The 20,467-nt window shown below is 37.0% G+C and overlaps 4 protein-coding genes across 4 annotated transcripts in view; 2 read left to right on the forward strand and 2 right to left on the reverse strand.

Moving 5' to 3' along the window:
* Positions 1-40: 40 nt before the first annotated feature.
* On the forward strand, positions 41-2,636 carry LOC110842767 (eukaryotic initiation factor 4A-III). Its single transcript, XM_022088567.2, has 11 exons — positions 41-197; positions 268-541; positions 611-813; positions 899-1,031; positions 1,130-1,263; positions 1,339-1,468; positions 1,582-1,679; positions 1,762-1,877; positions 1,968-2,075; positions 2,174-2,301; positions 2,383-2,636. The coding sequence occupies exons 2-11, from the start codon at positions 382-384 to the stop codon at positions 2,397-2,399; spliced, it is 1,227 nt and encodes a 408-aa protein (XP_021944259.1). The 5' UTR covers positions 41-197; positions 268-381; the 3' UTR covers positions 2,400-2,636.
* A 4-nt stretch (positions 2,637-2,640) lies between these two features.
* On the reverse strand, positions 2,641-6,441 carry LOC110842766 (splicing factor 3B subunit 2). Its single transcript, XM_022088566.2, has 11 exons — positions 6,308-6,441; positions 6,008-6,126; positions 5,250-5,941; positions 4,968-5,148; positions 4,628-4,834; positions 4,343-4,545; positions 4,079-4,261; positions 3,744-3,915; positions 3,411-3,667; positions 3,033-3,333; positions 2,641-2,950 (listed from the first exon to the last, which is right to left on the reverse strand). Exons 2-11 carry the CDS (start codon positions 6,092-6,094, stop codon positions 2,876-2,878), a joined length of 2,358 nt encoding a protein of 785 aa, XP_021944258.1. The 5' UTR covers positions 6,095-6,126; positions 6,308-6,441; the 3' UTR covers positions 2,641-2,875.
* LOC110842768 (complex I intermediate-associated protein 30, mitochondrial) lies at positions 6,440-8,051 on the forward strand. The gene is made up of 6 exons (XM_022088569.2): positions 6,440-6,728; positions 6,811-6,937; positions 7,043-7,162; positions 7,238-7,335; positions 7,422-7,607; positions 7,723-8,051. The coding sequence occupies exons 1-6, from the start codon at positions 6,558-6,560 to the stop codon at positions 7,942-7,944; spliced, it is 924 nt and encodes a 307-aa protein (XP_021944261.1). The 5' UTR covers positions 6,440-6,557; the 3' UTR covers positions 7,945-8,051.
* Positions 8,052-8,762: 711 nt separating this feature from the next.
* Positions 8,763-20,467, reverse strand: part of LOC110843505 — a 93,225-nt gene continuing 81,520 nt past the window's right edge. The window contains exons 10-13 of the mRNA XM_035847605.1: positions 15,323-15,451; positions 15,176-15,194; positions 14,990-15,052; positions 8,763-13,526 (exon numbers count right to left, since the gene is read on the reverse strand). Coding sequence (XP_035703498.1) covers positions 13,411-13,526; positions 14,990-15,052; positions 15,176-15,194; positions 15,323-15,451 — 327 coding nt within the window. The 3' untranslated portion in view covers positions 8,763-13,410. The remainder of the gene's footprint in view (positions 13,527-14,989; positions 15,053-15,175; positions 15,195-15,322; positions 15,452-20,467) is intronic.

Here is a 20,467-nt window from a genome sequence, read left to right on the forward strand (position 1 = left end):
GAGTGAGGTGAGCAGTTTGCCCCGCCGGCAGTTGGTTTGGCTGGAGCGTTCCTCGCAGCGCACTCTTTTAACCTCATCCTCACAACTCCACACCGCACACAAATTCGTAATTCCAAATTTGTTTAATTTCCACTAAAAATTTAATTTTCCACTAATAATAGTTTCCGGAAATTATACATTTTGAATTCTCCTCCGAGGTAAGAAGCCGATGGTACTTTGTAAATTGGAATTTATATCTTTAATCCACGCATATTTCTTCTTTTTCAGCCAAGAGTGAAAAAACCAGTTTTGGAAGTATTTTGATTCAAAATTTTTGAAGTCGAGTTGTAAGTTGGTGGTATTGTCGCCGAATTGAAGGTTATTGTACGAAAATATACCATCATGGCTGCTGCGTCTGCTTCTACGTCAAAACGCCGAGTGCTGGATGAGGACGAGGATTTAGCCAATGTTGAATTTGAAACGAGTGATAATGTTGAAGTCATCAAAACATTTGATTCAATGGGACTCAAGGAAGATTTGCTTAGAGGCATTTTTGCATATGGTAAGGCGGACAAATTAATTTATTAACTACCTACTATTGTGCTCATGTAACTATTTACTGCATTTACAGGATTCGACAAACCTTCAGCCATCCAACAGCGTGCAATAAAGCCGATTGTTAAAGGTCGAGACGTGATCGCTCAGGCTCAGTCTGGAACCGGCAAAACTGCAACTTTCTCTATAGGAATTTTGCAATCTATTGACACCACACAGAGGGAAACTCAGTGTTTGGTCTTATCTCCAACACGTGAATTGGCTGTTCAAATTCAAAAGGTTAGGTGACGTAGCTTTACTGTGTTCTTGATAACAAAATATAACAATTGCATCCTTGTTTATATTATGGCTGATATTTATTCAGGTTATTCTGGCATTGGGCGATTACATGAACATACAGTGCCATGCGTGCATTGGGGGCACAAATCTTGGAGAAGATATCCGAAAATTGGATTATGGACAACATGTAGTATCGGGAACTCCGGGAAGAGTTTTTGGTATGATATAGTTTAAACTGTCATCAATACAACACGTTTAGCATGTTAAATAGTGGAATGATATGTATAACTGAAGCAATAATTAATTATTGCAATAGATATGATTAGACGAAAATGTCTGAGAACAAGGGCTATTAAAATGCTTGTGTTGGACGAAGCCGACGAAATGCTAAATAAAGGGTTCAAAGAACAAATCTACGATGTGTACAGATATCTTCCACCTTCAACTCAGGTACGAATTGGAATAAACAAATAAAAATATACACAATCTGTAATTTAGAGATGACTAAAATCTCAACCCCACTAGGTTGTACTGGTCTCTGCTACTTTGCCGCATGAAATCTTAGAAATGACGAGCAAATTCATGTCTGATCCGATCCGAATCCTTGTCAAACGCGACGAGTTGACATTGGAAGGAATTAAACAGTTCTTTGTGGGTGAGTGCAAGATGCAGAAATATGTTATGTTGTTACTTTTCGCACGTCTCTGAATCACTCTCTCCATTCATAACTCATTTAATCAATTTACTGACTGGTATTTATATTTATAGCTGTGGAACGCGAGGAATGGAAGTTCGACACCTTGTGTGACTTGTACGATACACTCACCATCACACAAGCGGTTATCTTCTGTAACACCAAACGCAAGGTAATTTTTCCATTCTTTCATTGTTTCCTAGATTAGCAGAACAATATATATGACAAAAAAATGTTATTGCTTGGCATAATAGGTAGATTGGTTGGCAGAGAAAATGCGTGAAAGCAATTTCACTGTTTCTTCAATGCACGGAGAAATGCCTCAAAAGGAGCGTGATGCTATTATGAAGGAATTCAGAAATCAGGCAACGTAAGTTTAAATCTAATCATATTCAGAACTTGTTATATTCAACATTTAAGAAACTTTTAAAACTAATTTACTTGTGTTCCATATTTTCAGTCGAGTACTAATTACAACTGATGTGTGGGCGAGAGGAATTGACGTACAACAAGTTTCATTGGTCATAAATTATGACCTGCCCAACAATCGAGAATTATATATTCACAGGTAAATTCACGTGGAAAAATATTAAATGTGACAATAGATGTATATTTTTGTGATAAATAAAGTCTGAACCTGAATCTGCAATTGTTATATTTTTTCAGAATTGGTCGATCCGGTCGTTTTGGTCGTAAAGGTGTTGCCATCAACTTCGTCAAAGAGGATGATATTCGTATTCTCCGAGATATTGAGCAGTACTATTCCACACAGATTGATGAAATGCCCATGAACGGTATGCAAAATTTCAGCAATTTTTTAGTTCCTCTCGTAATAATTGTTGCTAAATAAATGTGCTCAAATTATTTAATTGCAGTTGCCGATCTGATCTAATGCATCTTCAATTTTTCACCATGGCCAAGAATCCCAAGGTCTAATTATTTTCACAATAGTAATTCGTCGTGTGGCTTGTTTATAAATAGTTGTTATTGATAATTTTTCGCGACTGTACACAGTAATTAATAAATAGTACGATACTTGTTTAGATACTTGTTTTTCAATCTTTCTTTGCTACGATTTAATGTATTATATTTAATTAACAACAATAAAGGCTAAATAATTATCAGCAAATTTATTCCGTATTGAAGTCAACATTTATTATACTCATAATGAATTACAAATGATGATAATAAAATGACAAACATAGTTTTTATGAAGTTGTGATACGTTATAAAAAGTTATGAAATCAACACGTTTAATTTTAAGACAATATATGTACATTAACAACTTAACTCATGAACGGTATATGTACATGCAAATTCGAAACGATATTTAAATACCCCGCCGAATTTTGTAACTTTATTTTGGTTTCAAAATTTAAATTCTTTTTGCTTCTTTGCTCCTTTCTTAACATCTTGTTGCTGCATTTGACGTTTTCGCTTATTCTAAAAAATGAAAGATTTATTAATAAAAATAAAAATCACAAGCTAGTGAAATAAAACCTTGGAATATCTGTATTGTATTTACCTTCTGTTTTGCAGTATGCTCGGCCACCATATCGGATAAGTCTTCGCCATGGCCATACGATTGCTTCTCTTTAAGGGTTTGCTCATAACGTGCTTCCATTGCCGCAGTATCTACCAAATCCAACTCAGATGGGTCCAATGCCAATTCCACTGCGCTGGAATCTTTAACGCCGAATGGCTTAGCTTTTTCCTTTGCCGCGCCTATAACATCGTAAACGTGGGTTGAAGGCATCATAGCTCCCGCAATCCTATCCACTCGCTTTTCTGGAAGTACTGTATATAAGGCTGCTGGAGTATCTCCACTATAAAATAAGTGTGTCGTCAGCTTTAGTTGTTTGTTTAGCTACTAGTTATAAAACATAATATATTGTATAGGTACCCTTCCATGTCCTGTTCTATTCTGCGTTTTCTCAGTTCAATAGACTCTGGTGTCTCGAGGCCTGCAGGGACACTAGAGAATCCTGAAGGCGTCTGAAGCCCTTCAGCTGGTGTCTGCAATCCACTTTCGTCAGGTGCTTCTTTCTCATCATCTTCGTCCTTTTCGTCTTCTTCTTCCTCTTCACTTGACTCTTCTTCTTCTTCCGATTCTAATTCGCCCCAAAGGGTTTTATCAACGTACTCCTCTTCAGCAGCACCCTGATTAGAAATTTATAAATTGAACTTAATCTAATCTAATGCTTAACCTAGCAAGAGTCATGTATGAACAACATACCGAAGCGTCTCCAGTCATAATTCCAAAAACGTCTCCATACAGTGGACGACCAAATTCATCAACTGGAGGTTTTCCCCACCCACCTGCATGATATCCAAAACTACAACTGTCAGGGATTGGTGCATTTAGTCCAGGAATTTTCAAATGAGGATAAGAAGGTGGAGGGCCGTATCTATTTGAAAATAGTAATAAGTTAAAGTGTCTAATAACGTCCACAATAAATTTTATATCATTGGTATTAAATAGTAACAAACATATTTCACGTTATAATATTATTATCCGAAAAGTCGTCTATTGCAATATATTTTGAAATATTTTGTATCAAGTTTACATACCTCTGCATAGCTATTAACCATGGGGGAGGGACCCTATTTGCATTAGGACCAATCGGCATTCCAAGCGAAGTCCTCAAGTCATCCGAAAGGTCTCCTGGCTTTTTGTCCTTCATTCTTGTTTCAAACTCTTTTCCCTCATAATACAAATCACCATGAATAGTCATTTTTGGCTTTGTTTGCCATCTAAAAAATTAAAACATAATTTTAGTTTTTAGTTAAACATAGTAGAATGCAGATTTGAAATCCATTGAATTTAATCTTTACTTGAAGAACGCGTCATGCAATTTCTGATAATCAATGTCAATTTTTCCCATTTTAGGACGCACTCTTTCTCTCATTTTAGCTTTGAGAGACTTTTGATCTTCCTTCTCAGCTAATGCGGCTCTCATTTCCATAATGCCAGTCTTTTTAATAAATAACGGGAGATCAAATGGTGGTTTCTCTATTCCTCGCTTTCCTTGTAAATACTGAAATGAATAAACTTACGCCCTTAGGTTCCTGACAATACAAACACAAATGTTATTGTTATTTATAATAAGTTCCACAAACCTTTCGTTTATAACACCAATGCCTTGGCACTGGGACCGTATTTCTGTAAGCTTTCAAGTGAACTAGCAGTTTAGGATCCTTAGCCGTGACATCGTGCATTTCTACGACATCCGGTCTTGAAACAACCTGTTTCAACTCTGCCACTGACAAACGAGTCAACTTTTTGAGCTTCCTTTTTGATAGCTTGGGTTTGTCGTCGTCCTTTTTCTGTACAATGCAAAATAGATATTGTGTTAGTTAATCAATAGCTATAATTGTAACTTGCTTGAGCTTCTTATCATCAACAACGACTAAAAATATACTACTACTACACAATGGTGAAATAGGAACAATATCATACGTCAGCATCGTCCTCTTCTAGGTCAATTTTAGGGACCTTCTTGAGGTTCAAATTTGGGTCTTCTGATTTCTCCCCATCTGGCAATTTTCGAAAGTCACTTATCCGGAAGTTTTCAAATACATTAGCAAATGCTCGGTACATGGGATCAAATACGCTCAACTCTAATCTTTCCGCCACATATCTGAAAAACATACATAATAATCAATTAGTGCAATATATATGTATATGCGCTTTTAAATAATATATTTAGCTGACGATGGTGTTCCAAAAATCCAAACTTACTCTATTTCGACATCTGGGTCCGGTTTTATATTCTCGTTTTGCTTATTATTTTCTACATTTGTTTCTTCCTTGACAATATCGGTTGGGAAAACCCGATTCTTCTTTTTTTTCTTCTTCTTTTTTCGCTTATCCTTCTTCCCGTGAGTAGTTCCATTTGTTATAATTTCCACCTCGTCGTTATCATCAACTAGTCCGCCAACGTCAAACTTGACCTCATTGTTGTCATCGTTAACGACTTCTTCCTGCTCCCCATTATCATTCTCAAACTGTTCTAATTGTGCTATTTGTTGCTGTTGCTGAAGTCGCTGCTCTAGAATTAACTGTTGTTGTTGACGTAGATTTGGATCCGTTGTATTATTGTTTACATCATCCGGCCTGTCATTATTGTTGTCATCGCCAGGAGGGTCTTGTTGTAAATGTACTTGTTGTTGGTTCATGTTTGGAAGTACAAGGTTACCTCCTAATCCGAAATTTCCTTGTTGAAGCAACTCTTCAAACTGATCCGGTTGATGTTGAAGATTAAATTGCTCGTGAGCCATTTGCAATTGGATATGTGGAGGAATTATTCCTTCTTGAACAAAATTCAGGTTATCAGCAAAGTTATCAGCCATTAAGGGATCCTCTTCCTGGTTCATCCCAAACCCAGCATTCAGTTCAATTCCTTCATCCGATTCATCAGGATTTTGTTGGAGCTAACAGATATAAAAGAATAATTGGTAAGTGTTGCTTGGAATTCAAAATTGCATTCATAAACTTACATTTACACTAATACCATGCGATCCCTCTTCCAGTAGGTTAAGTGGATCTTCATACCCAAAGCCAGAATCTTCTCCTGGTGTGTCCATTTACCTAACAAAGTAGCTTTTTTCTCGTTTACCTAAAAAGGCAATTGGATTATTGGATCAATATTTTATGTGACAATAGCAAAAATGTATACAGTGCAACACATAAAATCAACTTAAAACACACACATAATATAATTTCACAATTATTCTAACACCAGTTCTACCAAAACAGACGTAACAATCACCACAATAAATCAAATGTTGAAATCTTACCAAATTACAAATTAAATTAACTTGAATTCGGGAGACGTCCTTTCGGAGAATTGCTGTTGTCGGTAGATTTAAAGTTTGGCTGTGGATGGGCACGAGTCAAGTCTGCGGGAGTTTCTCCTTCCCCACTAATTCAGCCCATTCGATGTTTTGTTGATTCGTTCCGTTTGTGCTGATGATCGAAGGACAAAATGTAAACTTATTTTTCCAGTTGTCAAAATCTCGGATTGTGACGAAAGTGAAACTTTGAAATATGTGGAAAAATACCAAGTTGTTCCACGATACATGTCGACAGTGTCGTCGTTCACTGTTTCCCTCTAATGAACGAGGTATTCAGTCCACCAGCGTTTCTAATCGGTTTTGGGAGTCAAGCCCTCGAGGAGAATACCGAGACCAGAAAAAATTTGCGAAGGAATATGAAAAGGTTGCACAAATAATTAATTGATGACATAAGGAAATAACGTTTTTTGAAAGTAAAGTTTCACTTAACAATCAATTATAATTAGGAACAACTCAAAAAACTTTGGGGGCTGAAGGACGGATTCAGGGATTTACGAGATGAGGTCTTCAAATGGACAAAAGAAGTTAAAGACCATGTCACGGGTGATGACAGCCATTTGTGGGTGATACACGGTATGGATTTATTATTACCTATGTTGCACGGTTTAATATAGTCACCTAACTAACTATTGACTGCAGATTTATAATATATTATGTGGATTTTTTCATATATTTTAGGGGATAGAGATCCAGTGTGGACATTTAATAATAAGAACACACTGTCGCAATTTCAGGCCTTCTCAGATAGCGACCATAACGAAGGGTTTAGCAAATGTGAGCTAGTCATGAGTCCAACCGGTATAATTAATTTTTCGAGATATTTTAATGTAATACAGGACGGTTCCTTGATTTACTTCCTTCCTTCCTCCTTAGGAAAGGGGCTTTTTCAGGGTTTTGTTAATACTAGACCTCCGAAAGACGGAAGAGTGAAATATGCTGGGTACTGTATAATGAAATCGAATGACATTGTGGTAAGCAAAGCGGAGAAAGCTTTCCTTCGATCGAAGGCATAAACTATGTTTTAAGTGAATTTTACCATATTACTGGATTACTTTAGAAATCCTTCAAGCGTCGGGCACATATGGACTGGTCCAATTATACTCATTTGGTGATGAGAGTAAGAGGCGATGGCAGATCCTTTGTGATTAATCTTTCCGTTGCTGGATTTTACGATATCACGTGGAACGATGTGTATCATTATGTTCTTTTTACACGAGGTGGCCCTTATTGGCAATTTGTTAAGGTGAGATATTCTCAATGAAATTTGCAAGTTATAAGCAGAGTACCCTTTATTAGGCTTCAAGTTAATTTAACTGACGATGGTGTAAAACTGATTGTTATTTTTTTCTATAAATCAGATCCCCTTTAGTAAGTTTGTGATGGCAAGTAAAGGCAGAACACAAGACTTTCAAGAACGGGTACCGCTTACTCAAATATCTTCCTTTGGGATTGCTGCTGCAAAAGTTGACGGTCCGTTTTCTTTAGAAATTGATTATGTAGGATTAGAATGTGATGAAAGTTTTGCAGAAGAATTTGCTTATGAGATGTATAGAGTTCCCAAATATATAGCAAATGTATAGCATACTATTTTACCTGTACATAAGTATATCATGAGTCGATTAATCCTTACGATCTCGCGCAGATTTATTTCTCCGCGCAATAAAGAAATATGTGACAATTATTGGCAACTCAAATTGTTATTCATACGAGAAATGAGTGTCTATCTAATAACACTCATTCTACGTTATTGTCCGGATCATGAGACAAATCACCTATCGCCTTAGAGGGCACCTAGCGCACATTTATCTCTACATCAATTTAATGACCTGCCTCTATTTCTTAATGCTACTAGCCAGGTTTTATCGTCATTAAAATTTATGTGAGTCCCACTGATTGAGATGAATGTTTGGTAGGGACCTTATTCGTATTTATATTAGGATTTAGCTAAATCCTTGTTATCCATTCACCTGTGACGGTGCTTGACGATGGAGGCAGTGAAAGAAACAGTTTAAGTATGGGAGATCAGTAGGTGAGTGAAGTAATCCTACTGAATTATTCAGATTGTCAAACCAGTCTGATCAAGAAGATTGGTGGTGCAGTAAATCAGATTATCGTCTGCTAAAGGTACTTCATATTGATCGATTCTCCTTCTCTACCTCCTTCGTAAACCCATTTGTCCATTCAAACAAATTGGTGTTTATATAAGAGTTAGAGTAATAGTAATTTGATGCGCCCCACTAATCATACGTAAGTACGATATATAGTAAGACTACATGCTCCCACTAACTATTGAAATATGCATATTGAATAATAATTTGTGACTTATCACATTTTTAACACAAAACGGACCATGATTTGACACATTGTGTCGATGTGTCATATGTACGTCATGTAGGTGTGAAGTAGGATATCGGACTTTATTATGAGTAAACTTAAATAATTACATATATTTTATTTCATATACATTTGACAACAATGGAATTTTCCATTTATTTCCTATACGCACGTTTAATGGTCTATACATGTTGAGAATTTCAATATTACACACGTACTCACACTATCAGATAATATTAGCTAATACACTTTTTGTATACAAGGTTTATGAGTTCAAGAGATTCAATTGACAGTAATTCATTGACCAAATGTAATTAAAAATCCTGACAACTTTCATGCGTTCGTCTCACACTCATTATTAAACACATTCGGTTATTCAAATGCGCATATGCTTAGCTATTCATACATTATTTACACAGGTAAAGATTTCATCTATTAAGCACATATTTTTTCATATTTTCTCTTAAACAGCTTTGGAAATTGTAAACTATTTTTATCATACACATAAAAATGCATGCCTAATATTTATCATTCGTTACGAGACTGAAGAAGAATATTTACTCATTCGCAATCACTTTACATAATTATTTATTGCCTTACTTAATAAGTAAAATATATTAGAACAAATTGTGGTTCAAATAACGTTAAGCATTATTAGTATTACTATTATTATAGGCATGTGCTGTTGTGCATGGAGTAAAGCATTCGTAAATGTTCTGGGGAAAGCAGAAGATAAGTTGTTCCAAATAAAATACGTATTTGTTTATTTGAACGACGTACATTAAGTACGTCCCTCGGAATTCGGACTGTTTTTACTGCTTTTAACCTAGAAATAAATTGGTGTGATAGCATTACCACCAACTATGTAACAGTGCTTAATGTCATTTTGGGAGTTGATAAGTCCATTCACATATCAAATTGACACAATTCTTGTATACACTTAAGTACGTACTCCCAGTTTTTACGCCAAGCACATAATACACAGCACAAATAGAGCCAAAATTTTTCTTAATCTTATTTTTTATTAAAAAAACAACAGAGAAAGCATTCCCTAACGCGAATGATCGTATACATATATTTATATGCATATCCCACATCGTACCCAAATGATTTTTGTTCTTATCGCACAATAATATTATGCCACCGTTGTTAGGATAAACTCATGTCCAATCTAAACAACACTGCAATAGTAGTCCCATTTAGGTCAACATTCTTTCCACACCAGAAGAAACAAAGGAAAGCAAAAGGAAGTAAAAGAAGTCAACTCACACAATCAAATTCATGGCAGTTTCATTTTTTTGCCCTCTCCATCTGACGTGATGCTTGGTTCCATTTAAATTCATGCACGACATTGCTCAGAGTTATCAAGCTTTTATGTAAAACTGGAGCAAGTGGTGGTGAAAACAAGTGGGGGCGAGAGAGGTACATAAAAGTATCCAACCAAATATAAGAAGAAGTAGAAAGGACCGCACGACCACTGCCGCCGTGCAATATTCTGACTGATGATGGTCTGCTGCTACGTACTCTTGGTCGCACTTGGACGTAAAGAGTTTTCTCCCGTTTTTGTGCCACTTGAAACTTTCTCCTCCACTAAAACCAAACTCCAGCTCAATCCAAATCATGTTTTGTGATGTTGGTTTTACTGTTTGTTTACTTTCTCCAAATGCAAAACTATACACTCTGCGCCTCTTTCTTACTTCATAAACATGCACCAATGGTCGTCCTTGTCCGCCCAGATCGTATTTACTTTCACTTTTACACTGGAAAATCAGACAGCTACGTTGGACGCCGGGGTGAATGTATGCGTATCTATTTGTAGATATGTAGATATAGTTCAGCCAGAAGGAAGTCGCATCATTCGCATATTTTTTGCAGGCTTCTTCTTTCCCTTCCTTAGTTTAGACCACTGCATTTACGAAGCAGAAGAAGACCGGAACCCAAATCAAAAATCAAACTTGTCTCCCAACTTTTTTGGCTTGACTGCTGCAACGCAAATAATAGTTTGCGTCCTACTGCCCTCATCTCCCAGGATGAAATCTGGTTTTGTAATGAGAAGCAAGTCTTATGGAGTGAAAGTGCAGCACAAGAAAGAACCCATTTTGTCTCAAGAAGACGTTGGAAAGCATTTTCATTTTGTTAGAATATGTACAAACTTTCCCATGCATGTGCTTTGCTTATTGGTCCTTCTTTTGAGTTCAATGATTTATGAAATGTTTTACCACCGAATACATACATAACACGTCTCTGTGCATTTTAACTCAAGCAAAATAACACTTTTTGTACAACTAAGCTCAAGAAAGGGTGAAATCAAACTTGACTTGCTTGTAGCAGTAATGCTTAGTTTAGGAACTTGAGTACTTTCTTTAAGTGTTAGTCGTGGAAGGTTCAAGTTGAAAGGGACTCAATCTCAAAATCTGAATTAGCTTTCTAATGTTCTTTTCTCTCTCTCTCTCTCTCTTGATTTCTTAGCACGCCATGCATGCTTTATGTTCCACCGTGACCAAAGCACGCCATTTTTACCTACACCAAATAAATACGTGCCCATTCTGACTCTCGCCAGCACAACTTGTTCGTTAGACCATTGCTCTTTATTTTTAGGAACATGACCGCTGCCACACTCGTATCAGATGCATTATTCCTGCGAATTGGCCAGAAAATGCCTCTACGAGAGAAAAGAAAGAGAAACGCAATGATACTTTCAAGTTCTTCCGTCACCGACCGTGTAATATGTATGCAAAGCTAGAAAGAGGGAAAAAGGAACACTTTCCACAGAGTCAAGATATGGCGAGAATAGTCGAGTAATGAATATTGCGCTTTTGGAGTTGGAGATAAATGTTATCAACATTTCTTCACAACAGGAAGCTTCGCTTTTATGGAGTTAATTTCGGCATTACTGTATTTCACCTCCGCCTAATGGAAGCCAGCAGCAGTACAAGGATGGCTGGTGGCGATATGCATTGGCTCCTCGTGTATGTGCACATGTTTGTTTTGGTAGATTCGGAGTTGTCTGAAATTATTTCAGGTTTGGCATTACATGCGACATTTGTAGTCCTTTATTTCAATGTGTTTGTTTGTTCTTAGCAAACTGATCTAGCGGGAGGTGTTATTACAATTTGTTAGCAAATAGGATAATAACGGCAACCATTCATTACTTCTTTCTCTCTGGCCCGTCGTCTACTCTTGCCCGTTGTGATCATGGTGGACTAATTACAAGTCGTTGATCTAGTTTGCCCGTTTATGACCTGTTTATCAACATGGGAGGCAACCTTTTACCACATATCGCTGCAAAATTACTTTGCAACTCAAGGAACTGTTCATGACTTTACACCGTTTAAGTTAATGGGTGATTTGTTAACACACTTGTTACTCTGTCCCCGTTTAGTGGTTATTTACTATTTGTATGTATTCATGTGCCTATTTATGATTTGTTGCATATCCTGTAGTGGTGCAAATTGTAAGGTTTTGGTTTTGGAGAAAGTTTCTGGGTGTGAAACCTGTCTTGGCACAATTTTTTGACTTGTCGATAATGAACAAAGATTATTTGGACGACAGCAGTAATTAGTACTGCGGACTTGAAAAAATTCATAATTATAGGTGAGGAAACATGAGTGAAAAGTCTGCTATTTCTAGAGTTCGGATTAACATAAACCAAAAAGCAAGACAACTGGGGCCCCAAACACAAATGGTATTTTAAATGCCATTACTTTTTTTGAATTTCACTTGTGCTGGGTGCAAACGCTATGCATTTGTATTGCGCAGACACGCAATATGATTATTTGCTTATGAGCTAGCAGACTTTCAACCCCACAATTATTCAAAGACGACTTCGGCACGCCTACATCATTTCCGATTAGTTAATAAATGTATTAATCAAGTAGTTAATCTCATGACTAGAATTATGTACAAGGTTAAATATTCGTAATTAGAAGGTAATTATGTATATATATACATATGTTGTATACATGTCACGTACAACATTGTGTCAGATTTGTCATATCCCCCGTATTCGAGTAAGTATAAGAAATATCACAGTTAGAAGGTAAAAGTACCCCATTTAAACTTTACAACGTGGGGAGTCATCTTATTTACATTTTAGATTACAACGACCACTTCGCACCACTTTAATTGATTAACATTAATATAAATTCACCATTTAACATGTAAGAGAATAAATGCTCTGTAATTATTTGGAATAAAACGTACATAGTACTTAAAATACGATTTAACGAAAAATTCATCAGTTGACAATCATTCATAAGAACTCGTAAATCCATTTCCACGACGCACACGCATCAACATCTCCTCGTTGGCAATAAATGTGTCACTGTTTAAACCTTCGTCTCATTATATAATACAAACTGGTATAAGAGTTGTTTCATAAAAAATTTGCAAGGGAACTTTCATCGGTAAATATGTGTGGAAACACTGACTACTTTATATTTGCAGGAGCAGCAATAAATACAAGTCTATAATGGTAGAAGAGGAATTTAGCCCAAAACTTCGCACCCGATCATCGGAACTTGAGATTGTTTCTGTTCACACGTATTATTGCAGGACGTACGTACGTAGTGGGAGCGTAGAATGGTGCAGGATGATGATGGCAGAAACGAGTTTGGCTGGTAAATCCGGAAGGAAATGATTAGTGATCATCGGGAGCGTGAGAGATGGGTGGATAATCATTCTTGGTGCGGAGAGAGAGAGAAGATCATATTTTATCTGCAGCCTCCTTCAACCCTCAAGAGAATCATGAGGAGAACGAGGAAGATTGTCCAGCTCGCTGGAACGAAATGTGATCCAGTCGCTCGTTGAATGGCAGCAGTTTTATCTCCTGCAACGAATAAAAAAACATGAAAAATACACTTTTACGCATGTTGAATATCTATTAGCAAGAGAATGTTGGGTGTTGACAGGTCGGAGCGCTGTGAAAAAACGTGAATTTTCGCTACATTATACATTCAATTCCGCACTGTTTCAATCGATTTTGAGGGCATAATTATCTTGCGAAATTCCCAATCAATACGTAGCAAAAATAATGTGTAGTAAATAATCAAATAAAAATTCGGCATGATTTTTCATCTCATTAAAATAAACATTCCCTATTCTATGGTGGGCAGCAATATTAAATTACTTGGGAGGCATGTGTGGTTCATTTCATGTGAGCGTGTACACATTCATTTGGCTGCAAAGGGGACATACAGGAACGTTTGTCTATCAATCAATGATCTTTTTCGATTAGTTTTACTCTTTTTCACTCTCGCCCCATTTTTTCAATGTGTCAATTTGTAAAACCTTGTGGAGTTGTGGGTCTAGAGAAAAAATTTTCAAAAGCATGCTCTCACTATGATTAAATTATACTTATATACACATGATCCACTGTTCTCGTTTCAAATTACGTAATGAATGATATGATTATGATGCATTGCACCTGGAGTGACAAGTGACAAATATTATGTGGCTACAAATTTTTGGCCGATATTTACAAATTATTTATGCTGCGGAACCCGCAAACTTTCTCCTGTTACATTAAGAATATGGAAAACAAATTAATTTAGATTATTTATTAATGCTTAGCCCACAGACTAAAATAACAGCTTTATTGCCATAATGCCTGTAGTTTATACTGTCAGTTCATTAGGGACATTTCACATTCTCGGACATGTAGGGGTGACTTGTAAGATTTATAATGCCTAGCGATTTAACAAAAGAAACTCAGTGAGGCTGGATGATAATAAATTTCCTGATTTTTCTACCAAATTCTGAGAACTTCATTCATGTCAAATATTTTCAACATAGTTGATATGATTCTGGTTGTGGAGAATCCTGCCGGAGTAAACTGGAGGAAAAATAGTGAAATGTCAACCGAGAAATTATTTATAGAGAAGCAATCATTTGTGAATTCGTGAGAGTGTGTTGTACAGTAAACCACAGGGCAACGACACGGAGACTAGGTTACTGTCGCCAAAACCGTCACAACTACTACGCGATCCATCGCCAAATAAAAGCGTGTACTCAATCTTCCTTATAAAAAGGTCCATAATGTCCACAAGGCTCGCTGCTCAAATAGGATGCCATGGAAGACGAGTAGTGCTTTTGGGCACATGCAGGTACGTGTACGATGGATGAAGAGGTGAGAGAACAAATTGAGGAAAGTGCTGAGATGACAGTGCGGTGCGGATTTGCGTATGCTTTGCGTATTTGAGATGTGAGGCTGGTGAAAGTAAGCAATGACAGGAATATATTGTCCGTATTCCTCCGGCAATTTGTCTCAAACTGAAAAAAGCATAATCTTACCATCGGAAACGTATACTTGAACTGTCGCTGACTCCGTATTTGTTGCATTGCATGTGTAGGTACCTGAGCGAAAGGGAAATGTACAGTTTTTTTTAATTTATGAAATTATCAGAGTCCACTCGTTATAAAATATTACTGATTGCAAATACTTAATAGCAAGTTGAATGTAGTGAGTGGTGAGCTTACCAGCGTGTTGAGGACCAGCCTGAAATTGGAATTAAACCCAATTATTCTTCATTCGCCCTGACGCACGATATTTTTTAATAAATGGCGTACACATTTCTTATACCGTCATTAGGGGGTAAATTCTGTTGTAAAATAGATCTATCTTACCTGCGGCACTGTTAGTCTGGAGTGAATATGCACCCCATTTTCTGTATGAACACTTATTCCTGACCCAATGAGGTTGATCATTTGATTATTATGATACCAGTACAGGTACTGAGACACTAAGCGTGGACTCTGCAAATAAATCACAACGTTTATTTATTAATATTTATAAATCATTTTATTTGACCATCTCTTTCCCACCCGTCGTGACTCGTGGCTACGTAACATGTCGACTTACGTCTGTGTGTCTCAATCTGAAACATATGTACTTTCACCTTGTTTACTTGTACACTTGTTATTTAGTGACTAGATGCTCAAGTGTAATAAAGTGTCGTATTTGTGATGCTGCACATCTATGCCATACCTCCAAATTATTATTAAATAGTCCAGAATATGGCTGCTTTTTGTGGTGGCTATACAGTAATTTATGTGCAGCTTTGCGAAGGAGAAACATCTTCTTGGAATAACAAGTATAGTTTAGTACATACTTTGCACACAAATTGACATCTCTATTTTACACCCAATTCAATGTTTGGTATCCATTTTGATAAACTTATAATCTTATCAAAAAAACCCATCTTACATATAAACAAAAAAACATGCATAATCTCGTTTGCAGTAAATCAAACTTGTATGGACTCTCACATTTTTCATTCACACGTTCTTCACATGGATCCCCTCCAGTGCTCGGGTATGACCAATGAGGAGATTTTATAATACGAATGTCAAATCCTTTGTGCAGCATTGAGATGTCTGCATATTTACTCGCAAAAAAACAAGCCATAAGTACAAGGTTTGAATACAGAGTGGGAGTAATTTTATTACAGAATTTGCTTTGCTGCTATGTTTGTGAGAAAGTCGACGAACGGGAATGATATAAACAACATAAATTCGTCTCCTGAGTGTAATCTGCAACATATTGTCACCAGACCAAACAGACCCATCAGTTCATGGATATCATATGTTATATAATGCTGCATAATGTAATGATACATGCTCCAAGATTTTCAAGTTCCCATCTCATCATCCACCCATCGTACATAAGCAAGCAAATTGTAAAAGTACATAAATACGAATTGGATCTGCGGAATGGAGACGACCAACAAAATCAGACAACATTCCGTCCCATTTCTTTGTAAACACGCAACAAACGCAGAGGAGACAGAATAAAAAAAACTTTCTCCATATACCCAGACAATGGACCAAAGTTGGCTGAAGTTGTTGGGGTTGAGGTATCGAATTATGTGTATCCATCTGATAAAGAAGAAACCCGTCCTGCGATGGGCCAACTTATTATTTCTGGAGAAGAGAGAGAGAGCAACAGTGATTCCGCAGAAGCAGCTCAATGAAAATTGATTGCGTCGGGCACCAGGGAAAAATCTTCAGACTTCTTGATATTCTTTATGAGTTTTGGATGGCCTTACTCCCTCTCCTCCCAATCCCACTGATGAATGCGAAGGGATAGAAGATTCGAATGAGATAATGGACCAAAATAAAAATGTAACCACTCGAAGCCAAAGAAATGCAAATACGTATGCACACGACGTATTTCCCATGCAAAGTATATGCATTCTCAGTCTTCAGGACATTTATACAAGCAGATATATAAGCTCACCAACATTTATGACTTCACTGCTACAATGAATTATTATACGCTCAAAGTTATGTAGACCTTGAGATACTTGCTCATTCAACTTACTCTTACTTTCGATGGCGTGTCCAGTCGAAATCATAAAACGGTTGGCAACTAACAAAGACAAATTCAATGTATGTGTAACAATCGTTCTGGTCGATGGCTTGGTCGTCACAATCTTTAAGTTGGAGTATTCCTTCTAACTTTGCCCTTTTATGACTAAACTCATTCAAGTCCAACAAACTTGCAGCTTTCTGCGTCGTTACCATCGTAAGTACGGGAGATCACTTTACTCCATATTTGCTAAATAAGATGCGTACACCAATATGCATTAAGCTGTACTTATAAATATATACTACAGTTAAGTAGTTATCACATCTATTAATATAGTAATACCCACGTACGCAACTAATTTGAATAATACGATATAAGTTATTCAGTTTGGAAGTAAATATTGGAGCGTAAGTTATAGCTATAAATGTCCTTGTGAACAAACGATACTTACAATTTCACAGACGTAAAGCATCTCTTTATCATTCACTTAATATGCGTTCCTCAAATTTCGGTACTTTCGCCTCATATTTATCAACTTCAATGAATGATGCCATGGAATGTTAACACTGGATTACGAATAAATAATTCAAACGCCGTAATCTTTGCACAATTTTGGATGCCCTAGTGCACCACACATAGCACAATGACAACAATGCACGGAGGTACGTATGTGAATTTGTGTTTCCATACACGATTGTTGGACTAGACGCTGCCAATATCGACCTAAAAAAACTTTTATGAAAACAAAGACGCCATTCGTTGGAGTTGACGCTCCGACGCCAAATAGACGACCCTGAGGAGAGGACGAGGAGAGCGATCAAGATTATTCAGCCGTCGTCGTTTCCTCCTCCTCTCTCACGCGACGGATTGATGGATGGATTTCTTGGCTCTAATGCTGTGGGCGTATACGACGATAATTTATATAACAAACCACCATAGCTTGACACTCTTCAAAGCCAAATTTTTCCAGGACGGATGTCTCCACAGAAAAATCAAGAGCCAAGTCAACTGAGAGAAAGTCATAGAGTTCATAGATCAAAGTATGATTAAAGAGAAAGCACGATCCCATTATTTGCAGAGCGAATAAGGTGGAACAGGAAACCGCATGCATGAAAATGTCAACTTTTTTGGCTAATATGAGCACCACTTTATCTCTCCTTCTGCAATCAAAAACAAAGAACCTTCAGAGTAGTTTGTCCTTCCTGGCTATTCCATCCGTGAAACAAAATATTTGCCATCATCCTAATCGATTTATTTACCCCTGGATTATATACTGCTCACAATGATGTGATTGTGAGTGACAGCAAACGACGTTACTCACATTTATCACGGGACCTTCGACAAATCCGAAGTTCCTGATCTGACGACACACCAACTTATTCGTCGTCTCACCCTGAGTTCCTGTTTTCTAATGATGATGTTGAGGATCGGTGGACTTAAAAACTCTAATCAAGGTGACAAACGACTTCCCAATCATCTCCCCCAATGTGTCTACGATTAGGTCATAAGAGAAAGAGGAAAATTTGTACCAATCGATATGCTGGCCAATGGACAAATATTCCAAATATGTCTTTTAAGAAATATTTAGATTTAAGTCCAACAGTGGAATGAAGACTTGACACAACGATAATTGACACTCAACGAATAAATGAGTCGAAAAATAGCCTGGGGCAACTTGACAAACACTTTAGAATTCTAAAATTCCAGATGCACTCGTCATAATGCTTCCAAAGCTTTCAATATCAGTCCAATTCATCATGGGTTCCTTGTAAAGTTGACGTGGTCACGTGCAAAAATGTAGAAATGCACAACTGAAAATGGCAGCAGAATAGGATTGTGTATAGGAAAATTCCCAATGGAACAACCATTTGTTGACTGACACTGGCTATTTGTGAACAAAAGAGTTGAAAACATGTCGACTTCTAAAGAATACTTAAGTTAAGTTCCCTTGTTCCTGTTTTCGTCACTATACATCTCGCCGTTCTGCATAACAAAATTATTGTGCCCACTTTGAAACTTTCAAATGTCATTTGCTCAAGGTCCAGTTCGTGAGGTGAGTTTTTCTTTTGAGACATTTTTTGCTTATCTATCTCGCTTTTCCTCCAGTTAATTTAAAATCCAGTGTAAGCGGGGGTGCCTGCCTCTTGCTGAGAAAGTATCGCTTCAATTAACCTTTATATCGTTATGATGAAAGTACAGCAGGTGACAATTAGGAAAATCTTCTGAGTAGTTTTACTTATTACTAAATTCATAAGGATAAGAGGAGACATTCAACTAAAACGTAAAACCATTCATCGTTTGAGATTTCTCCAGCGTAATATCCTCAACAACTCTAAAACCATATTGAACACGTGACCTTCGCATATTTATTTAGTGCCTTTTAACCTTTCGCCATATGCACATTACATCCGAATTTCTGTGAATTTTTTGAAATAAGTACGGTCAGAATTGGAGTGTGAATTGTCACATCAGACCCATCTACATGCATGCATATATATTTATACGAAAATGCTGAGTAGGTTTTATTGTTAATATTTATGACCTAAGTCAAACTCGATAAAACATATTACAAAATTTTAGCCAACTTGTATAACCATTCCAAGTGCATGCTGTGTGCATGTAAAAGTTACCCCGTGGTACTGGGGGAATGTGTAAAAAAATTCTTTGTGTCCTTGACTCGTTCGGTTTTTTCCCAGCTCCTCCGTTTGCTTCGTTTGGGAGAGATTTTAAATTCAGCAGTTTTTTAGAAGTTGCATTCTGCAGATATTACGTTACGTTCATCTGCATTCCTCTGACTTACCGTTCTCCTCATCCGTACGTGACAACAGTTGGCGATAGTCAGTTTTTACCCAGGCAAAGTGCACAGTCCACGGCATATATTTTCCTAGCCCTCTGACAACATTAGAGCAGCTTCATTGGAAAAATAAATATTCAGATGCATCCGCTATTTTATATTCTATTTTTTGTGTTTCTTGGCCATCCTACTGCTTATATTTTGATGTCCTTCTCCAAAGTCTGGGGAAACTTTTTTTCTCTGCACTGCACGCAAAGAAACCGTCTGCATTGGCCTTCCACGGAATAAATCGCCCAAATTGTTGGCTTATACGCCCTTCTCTTCTATTGACTTACTGGTGTTATCAAAGAAATTCTGTGAAAGTAGGGTCGTCAAGTCGTCTGCATCTCCCTTCGGAGGAGAAAGTAGGCCTCCATGGCAAAGTGAGTGGTACATATTCCACACTTTTGCCTTCGTGTACACATCCGTCTATCATGCACGAATAGACATTACTTAGGAAAGTGGAGCAGTTTGCTTTTATTAGATTGACCCTTTACGATTAGGCTTTAAGAATAATAGAATTACTTTCAAAAGAAACTTTCCCTTTGAACCACTTGTGAGTTGATTGAAATTTACAAACTTTTAACCCAAATCGCCACAATCGTAAACTTATGCTAATAATTATTTT

The sequence above is a fragment of the Folsomia candida genome, unplaced genomic scaffold (genome assembly GCF_002217175.1).
Source record: "Folsomia candida strain VU population unplaced genomic scaffold, ASM221717v1 Fcan01_Sc002, whole genome shotgun sequence".
Classification (NCBI taxonomy): domain Eukaryota; kingdom Metazoa; phylum Arthropoda; class Collembola; order Entomobryomorpha; family Isotomidae; genus Folsomia; species Folsomia candida.

Bases quoted from the DNA above. Each gene is read 5' to 3' on its own strand.
- LOC110842766 (XM_022088566.2), bottom strand. From the start codon at position 6,094: ATGGACACACCAGGAGAAGATTCTGGCTTTGGGTATGAAGATCCACTT. The intron at 5,942-6,007 runs GTAAGTTTATGA...TATATCTGTTAG, and splicing joins CGCATGGTATTAGTGTAAAT to CTCCAACAAAATCCTGATGA. The intron at 4,546-4,627 runs GTTTGTGGAACT...TATTCATTTCAG, and splicing joins ATTGGTGTTATAAACGAAAG to TATTTACAAGGAAAGCGAGG.
- LOC110842767 (XM_022088567.2), top strand. From the start codon at position 382: ATGGCTGCTGCGTCTGCTTCTACGTCAAAACGCCGAGTGCTGGATGAG. The intron at 542-610 runs GTAAGGCGGACA...CTGCATTTACAG, and splicing joins TAGAGGCATTTTTGCATATG to GATTCGACAAACCTTCAGCC. The intron at 1,878-1,967 runs GTAAGTTTAAAT...CCATATTTTCAG, and splicing joins GAATTCAGAAATCAGGCAAC to TCGAGTACTAATTACAACTG.
- LOC110842768 (XM_022088569.2), top strand. From the start codon at position 6,558: ATGTGGAAAAATACCAAGTTGTTCCACGATACATGTCGACAGTGTCGT. The intron at 6,938-7,042 runs GTATGGATTTAT...CATATATTTTAG, and splicing joins CCATTTGTGGGTGATACACG to GGGATAGAGATCCAGTGTGG. The intron at 7,336-7,421 runs GTAAGCAAAGCG...GGATTACTTTAG, and splicing joins TGAAATCGAATGACATTGTG to AAATCCTTCAAGCGTCGGGC.